Consider the following 17492-nt stretch of genomic DNA (forward strand, 5'->3'; position numbering starts at 1 on the left):
TTACACATAGTTTAAAAAACTTAGTCTCAAAATATATCGCCAAGTATTATCTGTTATACCCTACAATCCATTGAATTTGTTAAAATTGATTGACTCTTATATAAACATTCTATGTTATATATTGTTTTATTCTACCAAGTATCACCTACAATTCAGATTCCACTAATACACTGCCAGAAGGATATAGAAGAGGTTCATCCTTGAGTACCAAATTTTTATCCAATTCCTTTCTTGGTGCCGGTGTTACTAGTCGAAATCCATAGTCATATACAAAACTTTCAAATTCATTCTCATCACCATGGAATTCTTCTTCGGACTCTAATAGTCCCTTCTCACGTAGCACCACATATACATATATATCCTCTACATGACAGTCACTTTTAAATCGTTCAACAACTCTTACACCATCCTCAAATCTAATAGCTAACCTGCATGAATCTTCATTATCACCACATCTTAATCTAGATTTCCTCCATAATAACCAGTTTCGACTTTTGACTCGATATTCATTAGCTATACGTGCAGCGTCGGCTCTTTCTTGATCACGTCTTTGATCTCGACGTAATGATTCTCTATATCTAGAGTCTTGTTGCTCTCTGATAATTCTTTCCAGAGCGATATTTTGCTTTTGTTGACGTAACTGTAATAATTCGTTATAATTCTTATTAAGAATTGTCTCTAAATAATCACTTTCATATTTACTCAGATTTCCTTCTAATTTACCCTTCATCTCCATAACTTTATTAGAGTTCAAACTGATGACAGCTAAAAAGGGTAATTCACGAATCTTCATTGCATTTACAATTTGTAACCCTTCAGATGTAACCACATCTCCAAACCATAACAATATCTGATATTTATTTACTAAATTAATAAAATTCTCTGTGCATAATATTTCCTCCAGATAATTAGTACTATTGTCTAATAATGGATCATGTAAATATATTAATCCATATTTACATTGTTCTGTACAGATATCGAGAAGATCAGTATATGTTCCTTTTATAATTTCATCCCGTAAACGACCATCGTTTAAATTATATAATGTGTTGAAGTCAAAGCGTTCACTTAAAGTGTTTTCTTCATCAATTAATGACTTAGAAATATTCCTTGTTTGACATTCCAAAATTAACATATCCATTAAATTATTTAATTGTGTAATTCGATCAACAGTTTGACTAGGATGTCTATCATAAAAACATAACATTCTTTTAAATGGTTTAAAGATATCCATAACATTGAAAGCTAATGTAATTACAAAATATAGTATGATAAATGGAGCTTGGAATATCTTAGCACACAATCGTTCGATAGCTGGTAATCTTTGTAAATTAGCTTCATTATCACTTATACCATGATTTGATTCAATAGTTTCTCCTTGCGAAGTTGGGGCTTCTTGAAATCCACCCGGAATAGAATTAAGTGACATAACCTTTTTGTTCTTATTATTATCAAAAGACTAGTAAGACTAATAGAGTGAGATTTTTTTCTCTTTTCTAATAACAAAATATCAATAGCAAAAATGATTTCTCTTATCGATGTAATGCTTCCTTCTTTTTTTTCTGTTTTTTTTCTCTTTTTAAGATCTTGCAAATAGTTAATATACTATTAATTAGTCGTATATCTCTCCCATCATTTTAAAGCCTTTTTTTACTAGGCGAAGCGATATTGAAAATACCTTTATTACTCTAGAAGCAAAAGTAGGGATTTACAGATGACAGTACAATTTATGATCAAAATCTTTCAAAATTTCAAACGTATTAAATAGATAAAATATGTAAACAAACTAAATAAGAAGTGTAATCTAACAGTAAAATAAAAGTAAAAAGTTTCTAATATTATCTAAAATGTTTTGAAAATGCAGTAACCGATGATATTGGTAATCCATAAACAGGATTAACAGTAGAACAATGTGAATTTGGTAGTGATTTGTTTGGTTCAGATGTAATATGCAAAGATGATTCATTAGATATTTTTCTCTCAGTAGTAATGGAATATTCACTTTCAGTACAGACTAACCCTATTAAGGCATAATTGGTATGATAAAAATCAGGCTTTTTACCAGGCTTATCTCTTAATCCAGGAAGATGTTTACTTTGACAGCATGCCAACGTATAATCTCTCAATGCTTTTTTATTCATAAAAGTACCATAACCATAAGCTTCTAATATGCCACATGTTCCACCAACCCAAAATCCATAACACCCATCTACCAATTTATTACTTCTACCACAGAATCCCATTTCTTCAGAACATTGTTTAGAACTACACCATTGTAATAATTTATTTATATTAATCTTATCTAATCCATTTAATATGGCTAAAGATGCAACCCCACAAAACGTATAACCACCGTGAGATTCTTCTGTTAGCGGAGTTGCTCCAAATCCACCTTCATAACTTTGACATGAAATAATATAAGAAAGAACACCATCAGTTAATTCCGGAGTTAATATATTTAATAACGAAGCTATACTTAATGCACAATAGACACCTCTAATATCAATTTCACCTACTTCAAGACATGTCTTAAACCCACCATTAGATTGCTTTAACATTAATAACCAATCATGAATTGCATCTCGATCAATTTTATCCCAACAATCGTTTATATTTTCACAAAGAGCCAATGCATTAATCGCCGCATAATTACTTGCATTATGAGCCAATTGACCTATACCACCGCTATATGGACCACCATCCGGAGAGATTGCATTTAATTTTTCTACAATTCTAGTACGAAAGTCATCAGTCAAATTATCAGTTTTATTATCTAATACGCTTAATGAATTGGCAATCCAATAGAGTAACCAAGGTTGTGAAGCATCCAAGACACTCATATTAGAAGGTAATTGCAAGCTGAAAGCCATATTCAAATATTTCAAATGCTCTGCTTTTTTTAATACCCAATCTTTTCTTTCATGCAATAATTTAAGACATTCTTCCATGACTTCTGATCTTTCATCAGTGGTTTCAGTTTTCAATTCTTTCATGAATGTTTCAATGCTATCTTCCCTTCTAACAACAGGCTTTTGTAAAAGGATTGAGTCAGTAACATCTGTTTCTTGAACTTCTCTTTTCCTACCCAATAATTTAGCGTTAACTTCTTGTTTCTTTGACATTACTTTATTGCTTAATATATTTTCGTTTTTTTCCTTTTTGTTTCAATTAATTCTGATTAATTTTTAATTTGGTATTATGCCTTTTTTTATCCAAATATTTGATTATTAATTGCTCTGTTCTTCAATGGATGAAATATAATAATTTTTTATTAAAATAGGTGCGTTATTGATAGAAGATATTTCTGTACACCCTTAAATTGTTAATTCCAATAATTATTTTACCTCCACATATTATTTTGGGGTTGTAAACCAATGAAATATTTCCAACGGTGTAAATTTCAAACCCCTCAAGCACTACTTTTACGAATGGAGATTTGCTTAATATGGTAGTAGCTCCGAAGTTCAAACGGTAGTCAGAATGAACAATGAAATAATAGTAAAAGCAAATCTATTTGTTATTGATATGATACGATATGATGTAACTATGAGTGTCAGCATTGTATAAGGTATTCTTTTGAACAGATAGAGCAAAAATATGATGGATGGCTAACAATCACGAAGTGTAAATTAGAGTTGATATTGTTTATTAAATTCAATGGATAACCAATAGATGTCTAATGTTAACGAAAAATCTCGATGGGATGCTTGGGAAACCCTGAATTCTTTACGTTTAGAGTTCTACAAGCATGGTAAACTTGACAATGCTGAGCTTAAAAAAATTGAACGGTCTGCCTTAAAATCTACAGACGCTTCCTTTATTGAAGGTGTACTACAGTTGAAAGAGGACATGGAATTAAAAAATGGAAACGCTATTAGAAGAGCAGCATGGCTGACCAGTAAAGGTCCCAGAAATATACATTATTTTCCTATAAATTCTAAAATTGCAGGGCCAATTCCTTTTTACAATTCTGAAGTGTTACTGACCATGGATACTTCATTACGTAACAAATATACCGGAAACCAACCTCTAATGAATGAGACTAATTACCCATATGATTGTGTTTCACAAAATGGTGATATCGAAGATTGCTCTTTAGTTTGTTCTTTGATTAATTCTAGATTACACGGAGCCCCTTTACCAATTCCGGTGCTTATTGAAAACACTTCTCTTTATAACTTAAATCTTCATTTTAATGGTTCTGATGAAAGATTAATTACTGTCGATGTTTCAACTATTCCTACAACAAATAATTTAAGCCAATTATCATTACATTCCAAAAATATTAATGATAAAATTATCGAAAGAGCATATTTATGGTTGATGGATCAATCATATGATACAATTGGATCAAATACAGCAATAGACACTTTCCGTTTAACAGGGTATTTACCAGAAATCATTAAACCGAATATTTTTAGTTTTGATGATTATTTTAGATTTTTTAATTCAAAACTTTGTTTAATGGCTTTAGGTACCAATATGTCTTTATCCACTAAAAGTAAATTACAATTGAAAACAGGCCATGATTATTCAATTATTGATATCAATAAGTCTACTGAATTGTTTATTATATCAGATCCTCTGAAGCCTTGGAATATCCTCAGAATCTCGTACGAAGAAGTATTAAATAATATTTCGCAAGTTTATCTAAATTGGAACTGGCAAAAGGCTTTTTTAGTTCACAAGGCAATTACTTTTAAATATGATTCTAAAGTTTCAAATCAATTCCAAATGAAAACAATCTTTGATAAACCAATTTTTAAAATTGTTAATAAATCAACAAAAAATATAGAAAAAATTTGGTTATTGCTAGAGACGCATTTGAAATCGTCAAAACTAGAGCCATTGTCAATTGCATACTTAACTGAATTAAATGAGCTGTCTACTACTTTAATTTCTACAGTTTTAGAGCAACCAATTAACGATGCGTGCTCAATTGGCTTTTACTTATTGAAATTTGAAATTAAGCCAAATATGACTAAAAAATTAATATGCTATTCTTCACATACTGATGTCTTCACTTTACATTCCTATAGCATATCCAATGATATAATAATGACGAGAGATGATACTATTAAGAATACTAAGTCGATCCATTTCGGAAATGGCCAAGCGATCTACACACTACACGATCCCTTGTACCACACCAACCAATCGTACAGTTTGAAGATTACAAATCAATCTGAAGATGATGACTTTTCAACTGTATTTATAACTTTACAACTAATGTCTAATATTCTTAATCCACAAATACCATTGCATATATACTTATTTCATTATGATGATTATGAATTATTAAATCCACTTTCTATTGAAACAAATTATGAATTTTCACAATTCAATACCACTCCTCTTTCTATAATGACTAATACGCGTTACAGAATCATTTGTAGCACTGACGAATCTTATTTATTTGGGACAAAGGTAATATATAAGTTAACATGCAATGTTTTATCTGATCAACCTAAAGAAATAGCAATGAATCAAATATTCATAAACAATGAAGCTGGAAATATGCCATACTTTGAGGAATATAAGTTTCCAGTTCATTTTCAGACAGATAATTATTCTTCACTGAAGTTGAACTTTTTCTCACCGACAAATCAATTAACTAACTCTTTTGTACGAATTTGCCTCTTTGAAAATATATCAACATTGAGGGTAAAGTACCATATCATAGATACTTCTTCAGGGAAATTATTATCCAATTTAAGAGAATATGGGGTAATTCCCATAGGAGGCTTTGTTATTCCAAATTTAAAAATTCCAATAAATGCAAATCTAAAACTTGTTATTGAGATCCGTAATGAAGATTTAAACAATGTTAGAGAATTAGAAAGTCGCTATAATGCTAATGCCATCGTTAAAGTTTCCTCTGATAGAAAATTGATACTTCGGATAGAGCTATTCTAGATTAGACAACTATATATATATATATATAACCATACTGAAGATTAGAAACATTAAATCCTAGATTTATATTTTAGAAATTGACTTAACAAATAACAGATAATATTTTATTGCATATTTTTATTTTTCTACAAGAGCTTACATTTGTACAATTGATTTCAAAAGTATTTAATGATTAACTTTAATAAATATATACTGTGAATTAGTTTGTGACATATCTATGTATTTTTTTCTTATTGGAAAATCTGTCGGTTAATTTTTTTTGAAAAAATAACGAAACAAAAGATTTATTTTATATACAGATGACCTTAACATTAGAAGAAAAAACACAGCACTAATACAGAAAGATATAATAAAATATTGGAAAATAGCGATATCATATAGTATCGGCAACTGACAGTATTAAATATTGTAGGCGAAATATTAACCACTGTAATGTCATTTAATTTGGGACAAATAATAGATCAGGAAAAGCCAGTTCCTGAATACTTAGCTAGTTTTGCAAAATCTTTGCAAGATTTCCAAATAGGAAGAGTCGTAAACCATGAAGATGTTGATCCTATAGATGTGATAAAAGATTTTAGATCAATTGCAGGTGAGACTGCTCTAAGTTTAACCGATGGATTGAATGACGTTTGCACAAAAGCTTCATTTGAAGATTGGCAACTAGAAGCTAAATTTTGGCATTTATTGGAATTGTTAACTTCATTCAGAACATCAGAGAACTACAACCAAATTATTAATGAACTTCAATCCGACAGTAGCAATAGTAATATGGAAGATGAACGTGTTGATATCACTATGGGTTCTACCAACTTCGAAGATCGGATTGAAACAAAGCCTTATAATTCTAGTGCTATATTTGAAAGAGATTTATTACAATCAAACAGAGAACTGTATGAAATTTGGATTATTATTGTTTGGTTACAAAGCAATAGACAACAAAAGGAACGACCATTAAATCTACCGGTTACAAAATGGTCCAGTTCTATGATATCTGGGACTCTGAAAAGTTCTGATTTAGATGAACCTCTACGTAATCCAGAATCCGGAATAGACATTAAAGATAGATTAGATGATTCTATTTTCTATAAATACATTTTTGAATTACTATTATCAGGTAAAATTGACCTAGCAATCGAAGAGTGTAACTTATCAGAAAATATCACATTAGCTATGATTTTATGCGGGTTGAAGGAATATTCAAATCCTGCTATTGATTTCCCAAATACTTCTGGTTCAATTAAACAAAGCGGAATTCAGAAGCATGCCTTATGGAGAAGAACAGTTTTTTCTCTCTCTACCAATAAATCCTTAGACAAATATGAGAGAATAATATATAATTATCTATCAGGTACTTTGCCAGACTTTGATGAATCAGTTTTCACTGAAATTTTAGAAGAATTAGATTGGGAATCACATTTAATCCTATATTTGAATCAAAATTTACAAATTAGTGTCGAGAATTATCTAATTTCAAATTCGAAGATTGATACTACAGAATTAATTTTAGCATTACCAAATATCCCTATTCCCATTAATGATATATTAAATCTAATATCTTTAAGACATCCAAAAGATAGTGAACACCCAATTAGAATTCTAATGGCTTCAGTTATTTTAGATACTACGCCATCCGTTGTTCATTCCTCCATTATTATGCTTGCTAATATAATTAATGGCATCGATAATGATAATGAACTAATTAATGAGCCATATTTATTGAGAATCTTGGCCCATTTGACTATAATATTAGATTGTATTAAACCTAATTCAATTCCGAATCAAGATAAATCTAAATTGATTACAACATACGTTTCTTTATTAAGAATGCATAAACTGTATGATACTTTACCAATTTACGTTAGTTTCTTGGATGATGAAGTTATCTTAGAATCATATTCTATTTTGCTATCTACCATCGAAGATCCATTAATCAGAACTGAACAAATTAAATTATCCAACTTTTTAAAATTACCTACTGCCAATATTCTAAGGAGGACTGCTGAAAGAATATTTCTTGAAACTCAAATAAATTATGTTCCAAATGAGTCCATTAATATTAACTTCAATGTTGATGAGATAGATAAGCATTTAATATTTGGTATTTCGTGGCTAATTGACGGTGAGTTATATGGGGATTCAATTGATTCAATAATAGCGTTATCTAGAAGATTTTTACTAAATGGGAAGACTAAATCATTGGAATATTGTTATAATAATATAGATCTGCCAAATATAATAAAAAATTATGAATTAGAAAAAATTATGACGAATAATAATACAAATGCTTTACACAATAGTATAAATGATAACAAAGGAAAATATCATGATGATAGTAATGAAACTGACTTAAAGATTAAAGAAATAATGCAATATCAATCTTTAACTGAGGCATTTAAGAGATATGAAGAATGGAAAAAGACTGTACAATCATTGAACCCTCAATCGAATATACCGACATCTATTCAAAAATTACAAGAATATTCCGAAAAGACAACTAATTTAGTTAAGATATTCTTGGTTGAATTAACTGATGAATTGAATGTGAAAAATAAGAGAATATCTAAAGATGATTTTTCAATATTATATGAAATTCGTGCATTGTATATTCCATACTTAATTATTGAATTGCATAAAGGATTAATCGAAGCTTCAAGATTATTAAATATCAGTTTATTGACTAAAGATGCATTAAAATATACCACTATTGTAGCCAATGAAACGGACAAGATATATTTACTATTTCAATCTTGCGGGAAATTAAAGGAATATTTACAATTAATTGCACATACTGCAACTTTAGTGGATTAATGAGTATTACTAGATAAAGTAAGAGACACCATGCGAACGTTTGGCATTAATTCTATGTACAAATGTTCTAATTTTTACATCTGTAATTCAATAGTTACTAAGTAGTATATCAAGAGAACTTTTAAGTAAATAAAACTGTAATATTAGACGGGGCTAGTCACTCGTTATACTTTTATTTTAGAAATGTTATTGTGTTGTATTATAAGAATAAAAACTTACATAAAAAAATTATATAGGGAAACGTGATTCAATAGAATGGATAATTAAATGTAAATTTTGCATTGCTTATAAGTCTTCAACAATGTTACCCTTAGCGGAAACGTAGATACCATCCAAAAACTTTCTGATATCCTTGTTTCTGACACGACAGATTTGTTGAACATCAGCAGCGTTTTGAGAGACATCTTCAACAGAGTTACCAGACAAGACCATTTCGTCCTTAACATTGGTAGAGAATTCAATGGTAACACCCTTTCTGATTGGAACTAATCTGACCTTCTTGTCACCCAAGAAGTTTCTGATTTCAATGAATTTTTGACCTTCCTTTTCAACGACATTAACGTTGATTGGGAAATGCGCATAAACGTATCTCATCTTGTACTTGTAACCCTTAGTGACACCAGTGATCAAGTTGTCAACTAAAGATTTAACAGTTCTCAAAGCAGCAACATGCTTTCTGTCACCGTTGTGGACAGTGACCTTGATTAAACTTTTATCAACCTTGGTGAAGGTAACATCAATATGCTTCAAGTTCTTAACTAAAGTACCTCTTGGACCAGTAACCTTGATAACTCTGGCTTTGATGGCAACGGTAACACCTTCTGGGATGCTGATGCTTTGTTCAGTTTGGATGTACTTCATTGTTAATGTCGCTGTGATCCTCTAAATGGTCCTAAATAACCCTCGAAATCTAGAATTCACATCTTTTTACCTATATCAAGAGGTATATCGATATTTTTCACTAGTATCTATTCATTAACCACTTTCAACAATTTGTTAGTTAATTTTCACGGATCGTGATATCGAAAACCTCCGAGAAAAAAATGGCTGAAAAACAAATAAATAGAAAAAAAAGCGAGATAATGGAACACCCAGACATTTGGAATCCTTGAGCAGTCCGGAAAATATTATAGTACAGTAAGGGAGTTATCATTTACCTTAAATACCTTTTTTTTCGAAGAGTTTAGTATAAGAGAGTATATTAATTTTCTAAGATCGTTTGTCTATCATCTTCTGCAATCTGCCAAATATCTTATCACGATGAACTGCCATAGGATCTTCCTTATCTGTTTGAAAAAATTGATGGCGTTCAAATGTTTCATCATCTTCTCTCCCAGTTTCATCTTGTGAATTTTCCATATTTGTGTCCTCATCCTGAAGCCATTGATCTTCTTCATAATAGTCATCTTCGTTGTATTCCGCATAATCAGCATCCCTAGCATCTAAATCAACGATGTTATGATTATGGTTCTTTAAAGTTTCCAAGATATCATCACTTCCCTCTAATCTTCTGAAAAGTTTAGAATATTCATTGGTACTATTAGTATAAGCTACGTTAAGGTCCTTGTGAGAATTATCATCCTTGGATTTTTCTTTCAAATACATATTTTCTAGTTCATATTGCTTAGCACATTTATCCGTTTCAGTGGCAGCAAGTTCTTCACCTTCAGAGCCCAATAAAATAGATCTATCATCATCTTCATCTTCAGGGTAATCATTTCTATAGTAGTTTTCTTCGTTTGAATCTTCGTCATCAGACCTTAATTCTGCTTCTGAATTATCAATTTCATCATGTATTAAATCTGTATCTACCTTAACAATTCGGACACTGCCAACAGATCCTTTTAAGCTTGAAATATCAGTAGTTTCATTGACAGGTTCCAATTTATAAATGTCATAAACATAATCTAAACTTGGTAATGACGCAACTTTGGCTGCAGATCCTTTAAAATGTTTTTTGCTACGCTTTCTTTTTTCAATAGTGCCATTAATATCCTCTTCTTTTTGTTTATTCAGTTTCAAATAATCATTGACCATATTACTAATTTCTAATGGAAGGTCTTTACAATGAGAATCTGACTGTACTGTTGAGTTTTCAGTATTTTTTTTTAAGGTTGCAAGCTCTTCCTCTGCATCTGATTCACGACGTCTCTTTTTCTGCTGCTCCAAGATAAATTGTTTATTTTGTGCATCTGATAATTTTAACAATGGAGTAGAAGAGTTCTCTCTAGAAGATTGATAAGCATCAGATTCTACTGTTTTTGTTAATTTGAACACAAACCTCCCTCTTTTTATCTTTCTTTCATTCTCAATATCAGTTTCACTATTTTCATCGTCTACCAGTAAAGTATTTACCGAATCTTCATTCCTCCTTCTCTTGACTCTTATAAATGCAGGAGTTGATATATCTGTCATCCTATTTATGAATTATTTTTTTTTAATTCAAATTCAGCCAACTTCAATTAATTATACCTTTATGAATTTGCAGTGGCTTGTTGTAGTGTATTTTTAGTATAGTTATATATGTAACTCAATTATTATTGCAGCTTTGTTATTCAAATAGGTGATAACTAAGATTAAATTAAAGGAAGAATGTAAATTTTTTGCTAAAGGGTTCTAATATCTGGAGATTTTAAAATATAAGAAAAATGCATGCATACCAATAATTGGCGGTTCAAGAAAAAAACACTGTAAGGCACGTGATACTTTTGGTAATAAATCATTTTTGATGAGATAAACATTAAAGAACAAAGTAAGGGTATAAGCTGTTAGAATATTTATGAATATAGGGTATTTTAATTTTAAATTTAAAATATTTGTGAAATTTTTTAACATTTGAATAAATATGTAGAATTTTGAGTAGATGTCACAAAAGTGTAAATATAATAAGGATAAAAATTCGATTATTCTTAAAATATTAGTTAAATAAAAGAAAAAAACAGGCCAATATCAAAAACTATGCAAATTAAAAAAAATGATACAGTACTTGTTACAGGAGGTTCGAATGGATTAGGGCTTGAAATCGTGAAGAGATTATTATTAGAAAATTTAATTATCATCATTGTTGATATAACTGCCCCTCCGCCAAACCTTTTAAATTCAGCAGAAGATGGAAAATTATACTATTACAAAATTGATGTTTCTCAAGAGTCAGAAATAAAAAAATTGAAAAAAATTGTTGAAACTTATCACAATTCAATTAATATAATAATCAATAATGCAGGAATTGTTTATATTGAAAGGTTAGCTAATACACCAGATGAACAATTACAAAAAATAATTGATATAAATTTAATTGCGCCAATATTATTGGTAAAATACTTTCTGCCAGATATTCTAAATCAAAGAAGAGGTTGTGTTGTTAATATTGCTTCAATACTTGGGTTAATTACACCGACAGGAGTAACTGCGTATGGTGCTTCCAAAGGTGGACTAATTTCTTTCCATAATTCCATTGGTAAACAGATTGAAATGAGGATTGGTAAAAATTTTTTTCCATTCCAACGAGATAATAAAGTGGAAACCTTATTGGTTTTACCAGGAAAAATTAATACTACAATGTTTGAAAATGTGACAACACCTTCAATGATATTTGCGCCAGATGTAGATCCAAGAAGATTGGCTAATAAAATTGTATCAACTATAATCACCAGTAACAATTTCAAAATAATTAGCATGCCATATTATACAAGACTCATACCAATTTTTAAGAAAAATTTAAATTGGAGATACAGCTGGTTATTAAAGAAATTAAGCAGAATGGATCGAGCTACAGCAGTTTAATAATGACCGGATACCAATTTGCAAAAATAAAATATAAAACAAAAAAACAGATCACGCATGCATTGTTATATGGTATAACCGGTAAATAATATACAACGGTATATATATATATTATGAAACTAATTAGCTTATAGAAAAATTTGAATTAACTAAAGTTCGTAAAGTTTCTTCCTCTCTTTCATTTTTTACTATCTTTTTTAGACTATTTATCATCTTGTAACATGGCTGTTATACCATTGGCACATTTTTCCACCAACTCCATTGATCTTTGTAGAAGTTGCGGCTTAAAACCTTCACAATAAGTATCGTTTAGAGCAAGTGAACGAATAGGTGGAGAAATTTTATTATCATTCCAAGTTATTATCAAAGAATTATTTGCAATTTCACTTTCGTTTAAAGCTGGATCAATGAAAACGTTATTTCCCACTATTATCACGAGAAATATTAAAGGTGGATTGACATCAAATTTAATCATATCGTAATCATGAAAAGTTGGTAATTCTTCTACTTCAATATCATCAAATGACGAAACCAATTTCGGTAGATAAGTAGAATTTAAAGCAGAAAAAATTGCCATTGATATCAAAGAAATGGGGTTTGAATATGTAGATATCACAAGGACATCAATGTATAATTTAAAGCTATATTTTGTTGTTAGGGTTAAACTCTTCTTATCAATTGTTTTAGAATAAACTTCTCTTAATAAGGATGAGATAGATTCGACCATGGGTGAATCATCTCTTTGACCAGATATATCTAAAGTAACTTCAACCAAACTATCATCTGGCTGTAGAACGGTATGATCAATGACTTTTGATTTAATGCTGACAATACATTCGCTACCATCACTTGCAATAATTCTTGAAGAACCGTTGGAACTTGTTAAGAAATCAGTGGTAATTTCTATAGCTCTAAATTGGTAATCTAATCTGCCATCTGGTCTAACCGAAGGGCTGGAAGATAAAGAATTGTATAAATATGATTTTTCTGTTACTGATAGAGACATGCCTGGTTCGAGATAGTTAAAATATTAAACTATTTTAACCATTTCTAACGAAATTACTTTGAAAAATAGTTAAAATAATTGTTATAATAGTATTTAATATTTCAACATTTAAAAATTTCGGAACTCATCAGTTGATGAAAAGGGAAAAATGACACGAAAAAAAACAGTGTCACAAATAGTCTAATTAAGTCCATAACAGAAATATGTATCTAATTAGTATTAATTTGTAGACTGAATATTAAACAGTATGATATAAATCTCATATAAAAATGGCTATTAATATAATTTAAATAAAGAAAATAAGACAAAGGAAAAAATAACAATTTTTTTTATCGAAACGAAAAAGTATTGCAAGTTATGTTAAGTAATGAAGTGAGGAAAGCATAAATTATCAGGCTAAAAAATTATCTTTCTAAAGATATATTGTGTTTGGTATTTGTTGAACATTATCGGATGCAGTATCGGCGGCTTTTGCAACATTCTCCGTCGATGGAGCAGGGACGTCCTTTGCATTACGACGATCAAATTCTTGATCTATAGCCGTGATCCTATCATCATAATTTGCCAGAACCATCTGGTTTTCCCGAATGGATTCTTCAAACAGTTTTATGTCATTTTCATCCAATTCTTCCAAACGTTCATCCCCCATCGATTCATCTATTATCTCTTGACCTTGCAGTTTCTTTATATATTGCTCCAACCTGGTGTTAGACCCTTTCAAATGCCTAATGCTGTTTTCAATCTCATGACGTATGTTGACTAGCTCAGAAGAAGCCATCTCCTTGATGGCCAATTGAAAGTCCTCAATACGGACAGGTTTTCTAATACCTCCAGCTGTACTCATTGTTACTGTGATTTCTTGTTTGAATGTGCTTTCTGTGGGAGTTTTTGCAATTATTTTTAGACCATTCCTTATAATGTAACTACACAATTCGTGCTTTTTTTATCTATCTCGATATCCAATATATTCTCCAATTATCCCTATCCCTGTTTGACCTCATTTAACCTAATAATAACACCACTCCACTCCGCTCAGTGCCTTTTTTTTTCATTTTTCTTAATTTTGCCCTCGCTTAGCTAGCCATAAAAATACTCGCTTCAGAATTAGTATGATCGTCGTCACAAAATACACGTCACAAAATTATGCTTAAAATGTTTCATCAAAAAAGATAATATAAGATTGATACCTCACAAAACTCATATGTTACCAAAAGATAAGTTTGCCAAGTTGGGGTAATCTATTTGATCCAGTTCATCTAGTTCGCTTATCTCGTTTATTCCATTTGGTTGAGATTCAGCATGAATAGAGTTGCCCTGAGATGACATTTGTCTCTGTGATTTCTTTTTCATAGATTCAAGCATCTCACCTACGGTAGAGATCATACCTGTAGGACCTTCATCAAACATGCTGGGATTTTCCTGGCGTGTGATCCAGGCATATTTCTTGTTAGGCTCTATCCCATGCTTCTTAGAGGATGGAGTGTTCTGAGCAGTGTTGATAATTGCATTCAATTGTGAGCTATCTTGTTCCAAGGTTGTAGATGACCCATCGAAATGGGCTTGTATGAGATGATCAATCACAGGCCATCCATATGCGTTTGGAAATCTTCTTCGTACAAGTATGTTATTATGTGCGTCTGGCTTCAATGCTACGATTACTTTACGCCATGATAATCCTTCATGCCATCTTCGAGCAATATTTTCTTCCAGTTTTTGTTCTTTTGTATTTCTATTCCCATTGATAGTAGACGAGATCTTGAATGCTCTTAGTAGTATGTTGCTACTCCCATTGTAAACACTATCACCATATTCATTGTCATCTAACGGTGGAATATCCTCATCGGTATATATTTTATCATGCAATATAATACTGGACCTTGAATTAGGATCTGATATATAACTATTTTCAGGGATGGGTGGCATCAATACACTGGCTGCTGATTCGAAAAAAGATATCTTAGGAATTGAGGATTTAGTTAATTTTGAAGGTAAATTAGAAGTTGATGCAGATTTTATGGGTGTCTTAGGCGGGAATTCATTTGATTGAGACAAGGTTTGTTCTTCATTACCACCAGAAGCTGTTGCACTATTTGATCCGCATATATCATGCTGATCTGGTACTTCTGGTACTGATGTAGTTCTTAGATTTGATTGCTGTGCGGAAAAATATACTCCACATTCTAGAGATTGGTGACGTAATATTTTAAATAACGGTTGTGACATAGTAGAATTTACAGAATTCGGGCTTCCATTTATAGTAGGGTTACCATTCCAATTCTTATCATTAATAGTAAGATCAGAAGTATTTTCCAACTTTCTTAAATTCCTTAAAATATCATCATAATCTAAAAACAATAAAGATGCAGTGTATAACGGTACGATACCATCATTAATTGCATTTGCGTAAATGGTACGCCTTTTAAATAGTTTCAAGATCTTTTTAACAGGTTCACCAGATAATAAATATATTAACGGGGAGTTCATTATCGGATCATTTTCAAGACTCAATTCTTGTCCTGTTTTACCAATAACACCATATGACAAAAAAAAATTAATATATTGAGGATTATCAGTTAATATACCCAATAACGGTGATGCTAATGTAATAAAATTAATTGGCTCAACCTTTTCAAAAAACCAGGGATACATGACAGAAATATATGCAATTGTAAATGTTTGGACTAACCCACCAAGAGAATGGCCAATAAATGAAATTTTCACAACATCTTCATCATACCAGTCGTTAATAATTGCCTTGGCAACATTTGTGCCAAGAAATTTAATTCCTTTTTCAGTCTGACAAACATTATTAGAATAGCCTTTTACGATCAATTGTTCATTTGGGAAATTCTTTTGTGTTGAATAAAGTTGTTCCATTATATATGACATATCTGTAGGAACATTCGAATGTAAACCGTGTGTTAATACAATCAGATGCTTTTTTTTCGACTTCGAAGGCACTGTTATTGAATTAGACAATTGATTTTTGTTATTAGAGGTTAATTGAACGCTTAATTGTTGAGGTAAATTCCACAAATCTAAAGAAGTTAATCTTGTAACAAAAACATTTGCTGAACTTGATAGTACCGGTTGTTTGGAAAAATTGGCATTGTTTAATGAGTCTTTGGAATCACCTAATAGAATTTCAAAACATGTTGTGCTATTGGTAGTAAATAATATTTGACTTACTATATCGACAATCCAAACTATTTTTTTTTCAATCGTATGCACAGATAATTCACAAATATTACTCTGCTGAGGTTGTAGGTTAGAGATAAATTTTGGCTTGTCAATAGATGATATAATTTTTTTATTGTGAGAATAATCTGCTAATCGAAGGTCACAATATAAGGTAAACGGACCCATTAAGTACGCCATCCTATGGGGCAGTGGCTCTAAATTCTTTAATTTCATCCACAGTGAACTCAAGGTAATATCCAGGGGAATCTCATCTCCTTCATATAAATTATAAGTAATGATGTATCTTTCAGCTTCACCAATTTTTAAAGAAGATTTATAATAGAATAGAAGATCTTTATCTGCTTTGTCTTTCATTGTAAATATGAAACGAACTCTGATTCGAGCTCAATCAATATCAGCTATGAATAATGTATTTATATAAATGGATGTATTTAGGCCCTATTTCCTTCATGCATTTTCTTGGGCTTTTTTTGTTTATACATTTTTGTTGGTTAAGTTTAAATTTAGCTAATTATACGAGTTTTTCAAATAAGGCGATACCGAATGTGCCACAAATTATTTCTATAAGTAGATGTATTGTGTATAGCTAAGAAGGAATCCCATAATATTCTCGAAAGGTTTTGTTGTATGTCTGAGGCTACACTTATAAAACGAAGGATTATTATCAACTTTTATCTGATTTTTTGGCTATCATTAGCGTTATTTCTCAACTTAAGAAATATCTCAAATTTTGATAATATTGCACTATTTCGGAGTTTCTAAAATATTGGAATCG

General features: G+C 30.7%; 10 protein-coding genes across 10 annotated transcripts; 3 read left to right on the plus strand and 7 right to left on the minus strand.

The window, feature by feature from the left end:
* Positions 1 to 145: 145 nt before the first annotated feature.
* On the minus strand, positions 146 to 1429 carry UBX3 (clathrin-mediated endocytosis regulator UBX3; the record flags this gene model as incomplete). Its single annotated transcript, XM_004179236.1, has 1 exon — positions 146 to 1429. One exon carries the CDS (start codon positions 1427 to 1429, stop codon positions 146 to 148), a length of 1284 nt encoding a protein of 427 aa, XP_004179284.1.
* Positions 1430 to 1838: 409 nt separating this feature from the next.
* On the minus strand, positions 1839 to 3122 carry RAM1 (protein farnesyltransferase; the record flags this gene model as incomplete). Its single annotated transcript, XM_004179237.1, has 1 exon — positions 1839 to 3122. One exon carries the CDS (start codon positions 3120 to 3122, stop codon positions 1839 to 1841), a length of 1284 nt encoding a protein of 427 aa, XP_004179285.1.
* A 550-nt stretch (positions 3123 to 3672) lies between these two features.
* Positions 3673 to 5916, plus strand: RIM13 (Rim13p; the record flags this gene model as incomplete). The annotated part of the gene is made up of 1 exon (XM_004179238.1): positions 3673 to 5916. One exon carries the CDS (start codon positions 3673 to 3675, stop codon positions 5914 to 5916), a length of 2244 nt encoding a protein of 747 aa, XP_004179286.1.
* A 432-nt stretch (positions 5917 to 6348) lies between these two features.
* NUP84 (Nup84p) lies at positions 6349 to 8727 on the plus strand (the record flags this gene model as incomplete). Its single annotated transcript, XM_004179239.1, has 1 exon — positions 6349 to 8727. One exon carries the CDS (start codon positions 6349 to 6351, stop codon positions 8725 to 8727), a length of 2379 nt encoding a protein of 792 aa, XP_004179287.1.
* Positions 8728 to 9012: 285 nt separating this feature from the next.
* RPL9A (60S ribosomal protein uL6) lies at positions 9013 to 9588 on the minus strand (the record flags this gene model as incomplete). The annotated part of the gene is made up of 1 exon (XM_004179240.1): positions 9013 to 9588. The coding sequence occupies one exon, from the start codon at positions 9586 to 9588 to the stop codon at positions 9013 to 9015; it is 576 nt and encodes a 191-aa protein (XP_004179288.1).
* Positions 9589 to 9936: 348 nt separating this feature from the next.
* IWR1 (Iwr1p) lies at positions 9937 to 11142 on the minus strand (the record flags this gene model as incomplete). The annotated part of the gene is made up of 1 exon (XM_004179241.1): positions 9937 to 11142. The coding sequence occupies one exon, from the start codon at positions 11140 to 11142 to the stop codon at positions 9937 to 9939; it is 1206 nt and encodes a 401-aa protein (XP_004179289.1).
* Positions 11143 to 11685: 543 nt separating this feature from the next.
* TBLA0B09540 (short-chain dehydrogenase/reductase) lies at positions 11686 to 12510 on the plus strand (the record flags this gene model as incomplete). Its single annotated transcript, XM_004179242.2, has 1 exon — positions 11686 to 12510. The coding sequence occupies one exon, from the start codon at positions 11686 to 11688 to the stop codon at positions 12508 to 12510; it is 825 nt and encodes a 274-aa protein (XP_004179290.1).
* A 202-nt stretch (positions 12511 to 12712) lies between these two features.
* RRP42 (exosome non-catalytic core subunit RRP42) lies at positions 12713 to 13516 on the minus strand (the record flags this gene model as incomplete). The annotated part of the gene is made up of 1 exon (XM_004179243.1): positions 12713 to 13516. One exon carries the CDS (start codon positions 13514 to 13516, stop codon positions 12713 to 12715), a length of 804 nt encoding a protein of 267 aa, XP_004179291.1.
* A 412-nt stretch (positions 13517 to 13928) lies between these two features.
* Positions 13929 to 14360, minus strand: TMA17 (Tma17p; the record flags this gene model as incomplete). The annotated part of the gene is made up of 1 exon (XM_004179244.1): positions 13929 to 14360. The coding sequence occupies one exon, from the start codon at positions 14358 to 14360 to the stop codon at positions 13929 to 13931; it is 432 nt and encodes a 143-aa protein (XP_004179292.1).
* A 353-nt stretch (positions 14361 to 14713) lies between these two features.
* Positions 14714 to 17071, minus strand: TBLA0B09570 (putative lipase; the record flags this gene model as incomplete). Its single annotated transcript, XM_004179245.1, has 1 exon — positions 14714 to 17071. The coding sequence occupies one exon, from the start codon at positions 17069 to 17071 to the stop codon at positions 14714 to 14716; it is 2358 nt and encodes a 785-aa protein (XP_004179293.1).
* Between the last annotated feature and the right edge of the window lie 421 nt (positions 17072 to 17492).

This window comes from Henningerozyma blattae, chromosome 2 (assembly GCF_000315915.1).
Source record: "Henningerozyma blattae CBS 6284 chromosome 2, complete genome".
Lineage (NCBI taxonomy): Eukaryota > Fungi > Ascomycota > Saccharomycetes > Saccharomycetales > Saccharomycetaceae > Henningerozyma > Henningerozyma blattae.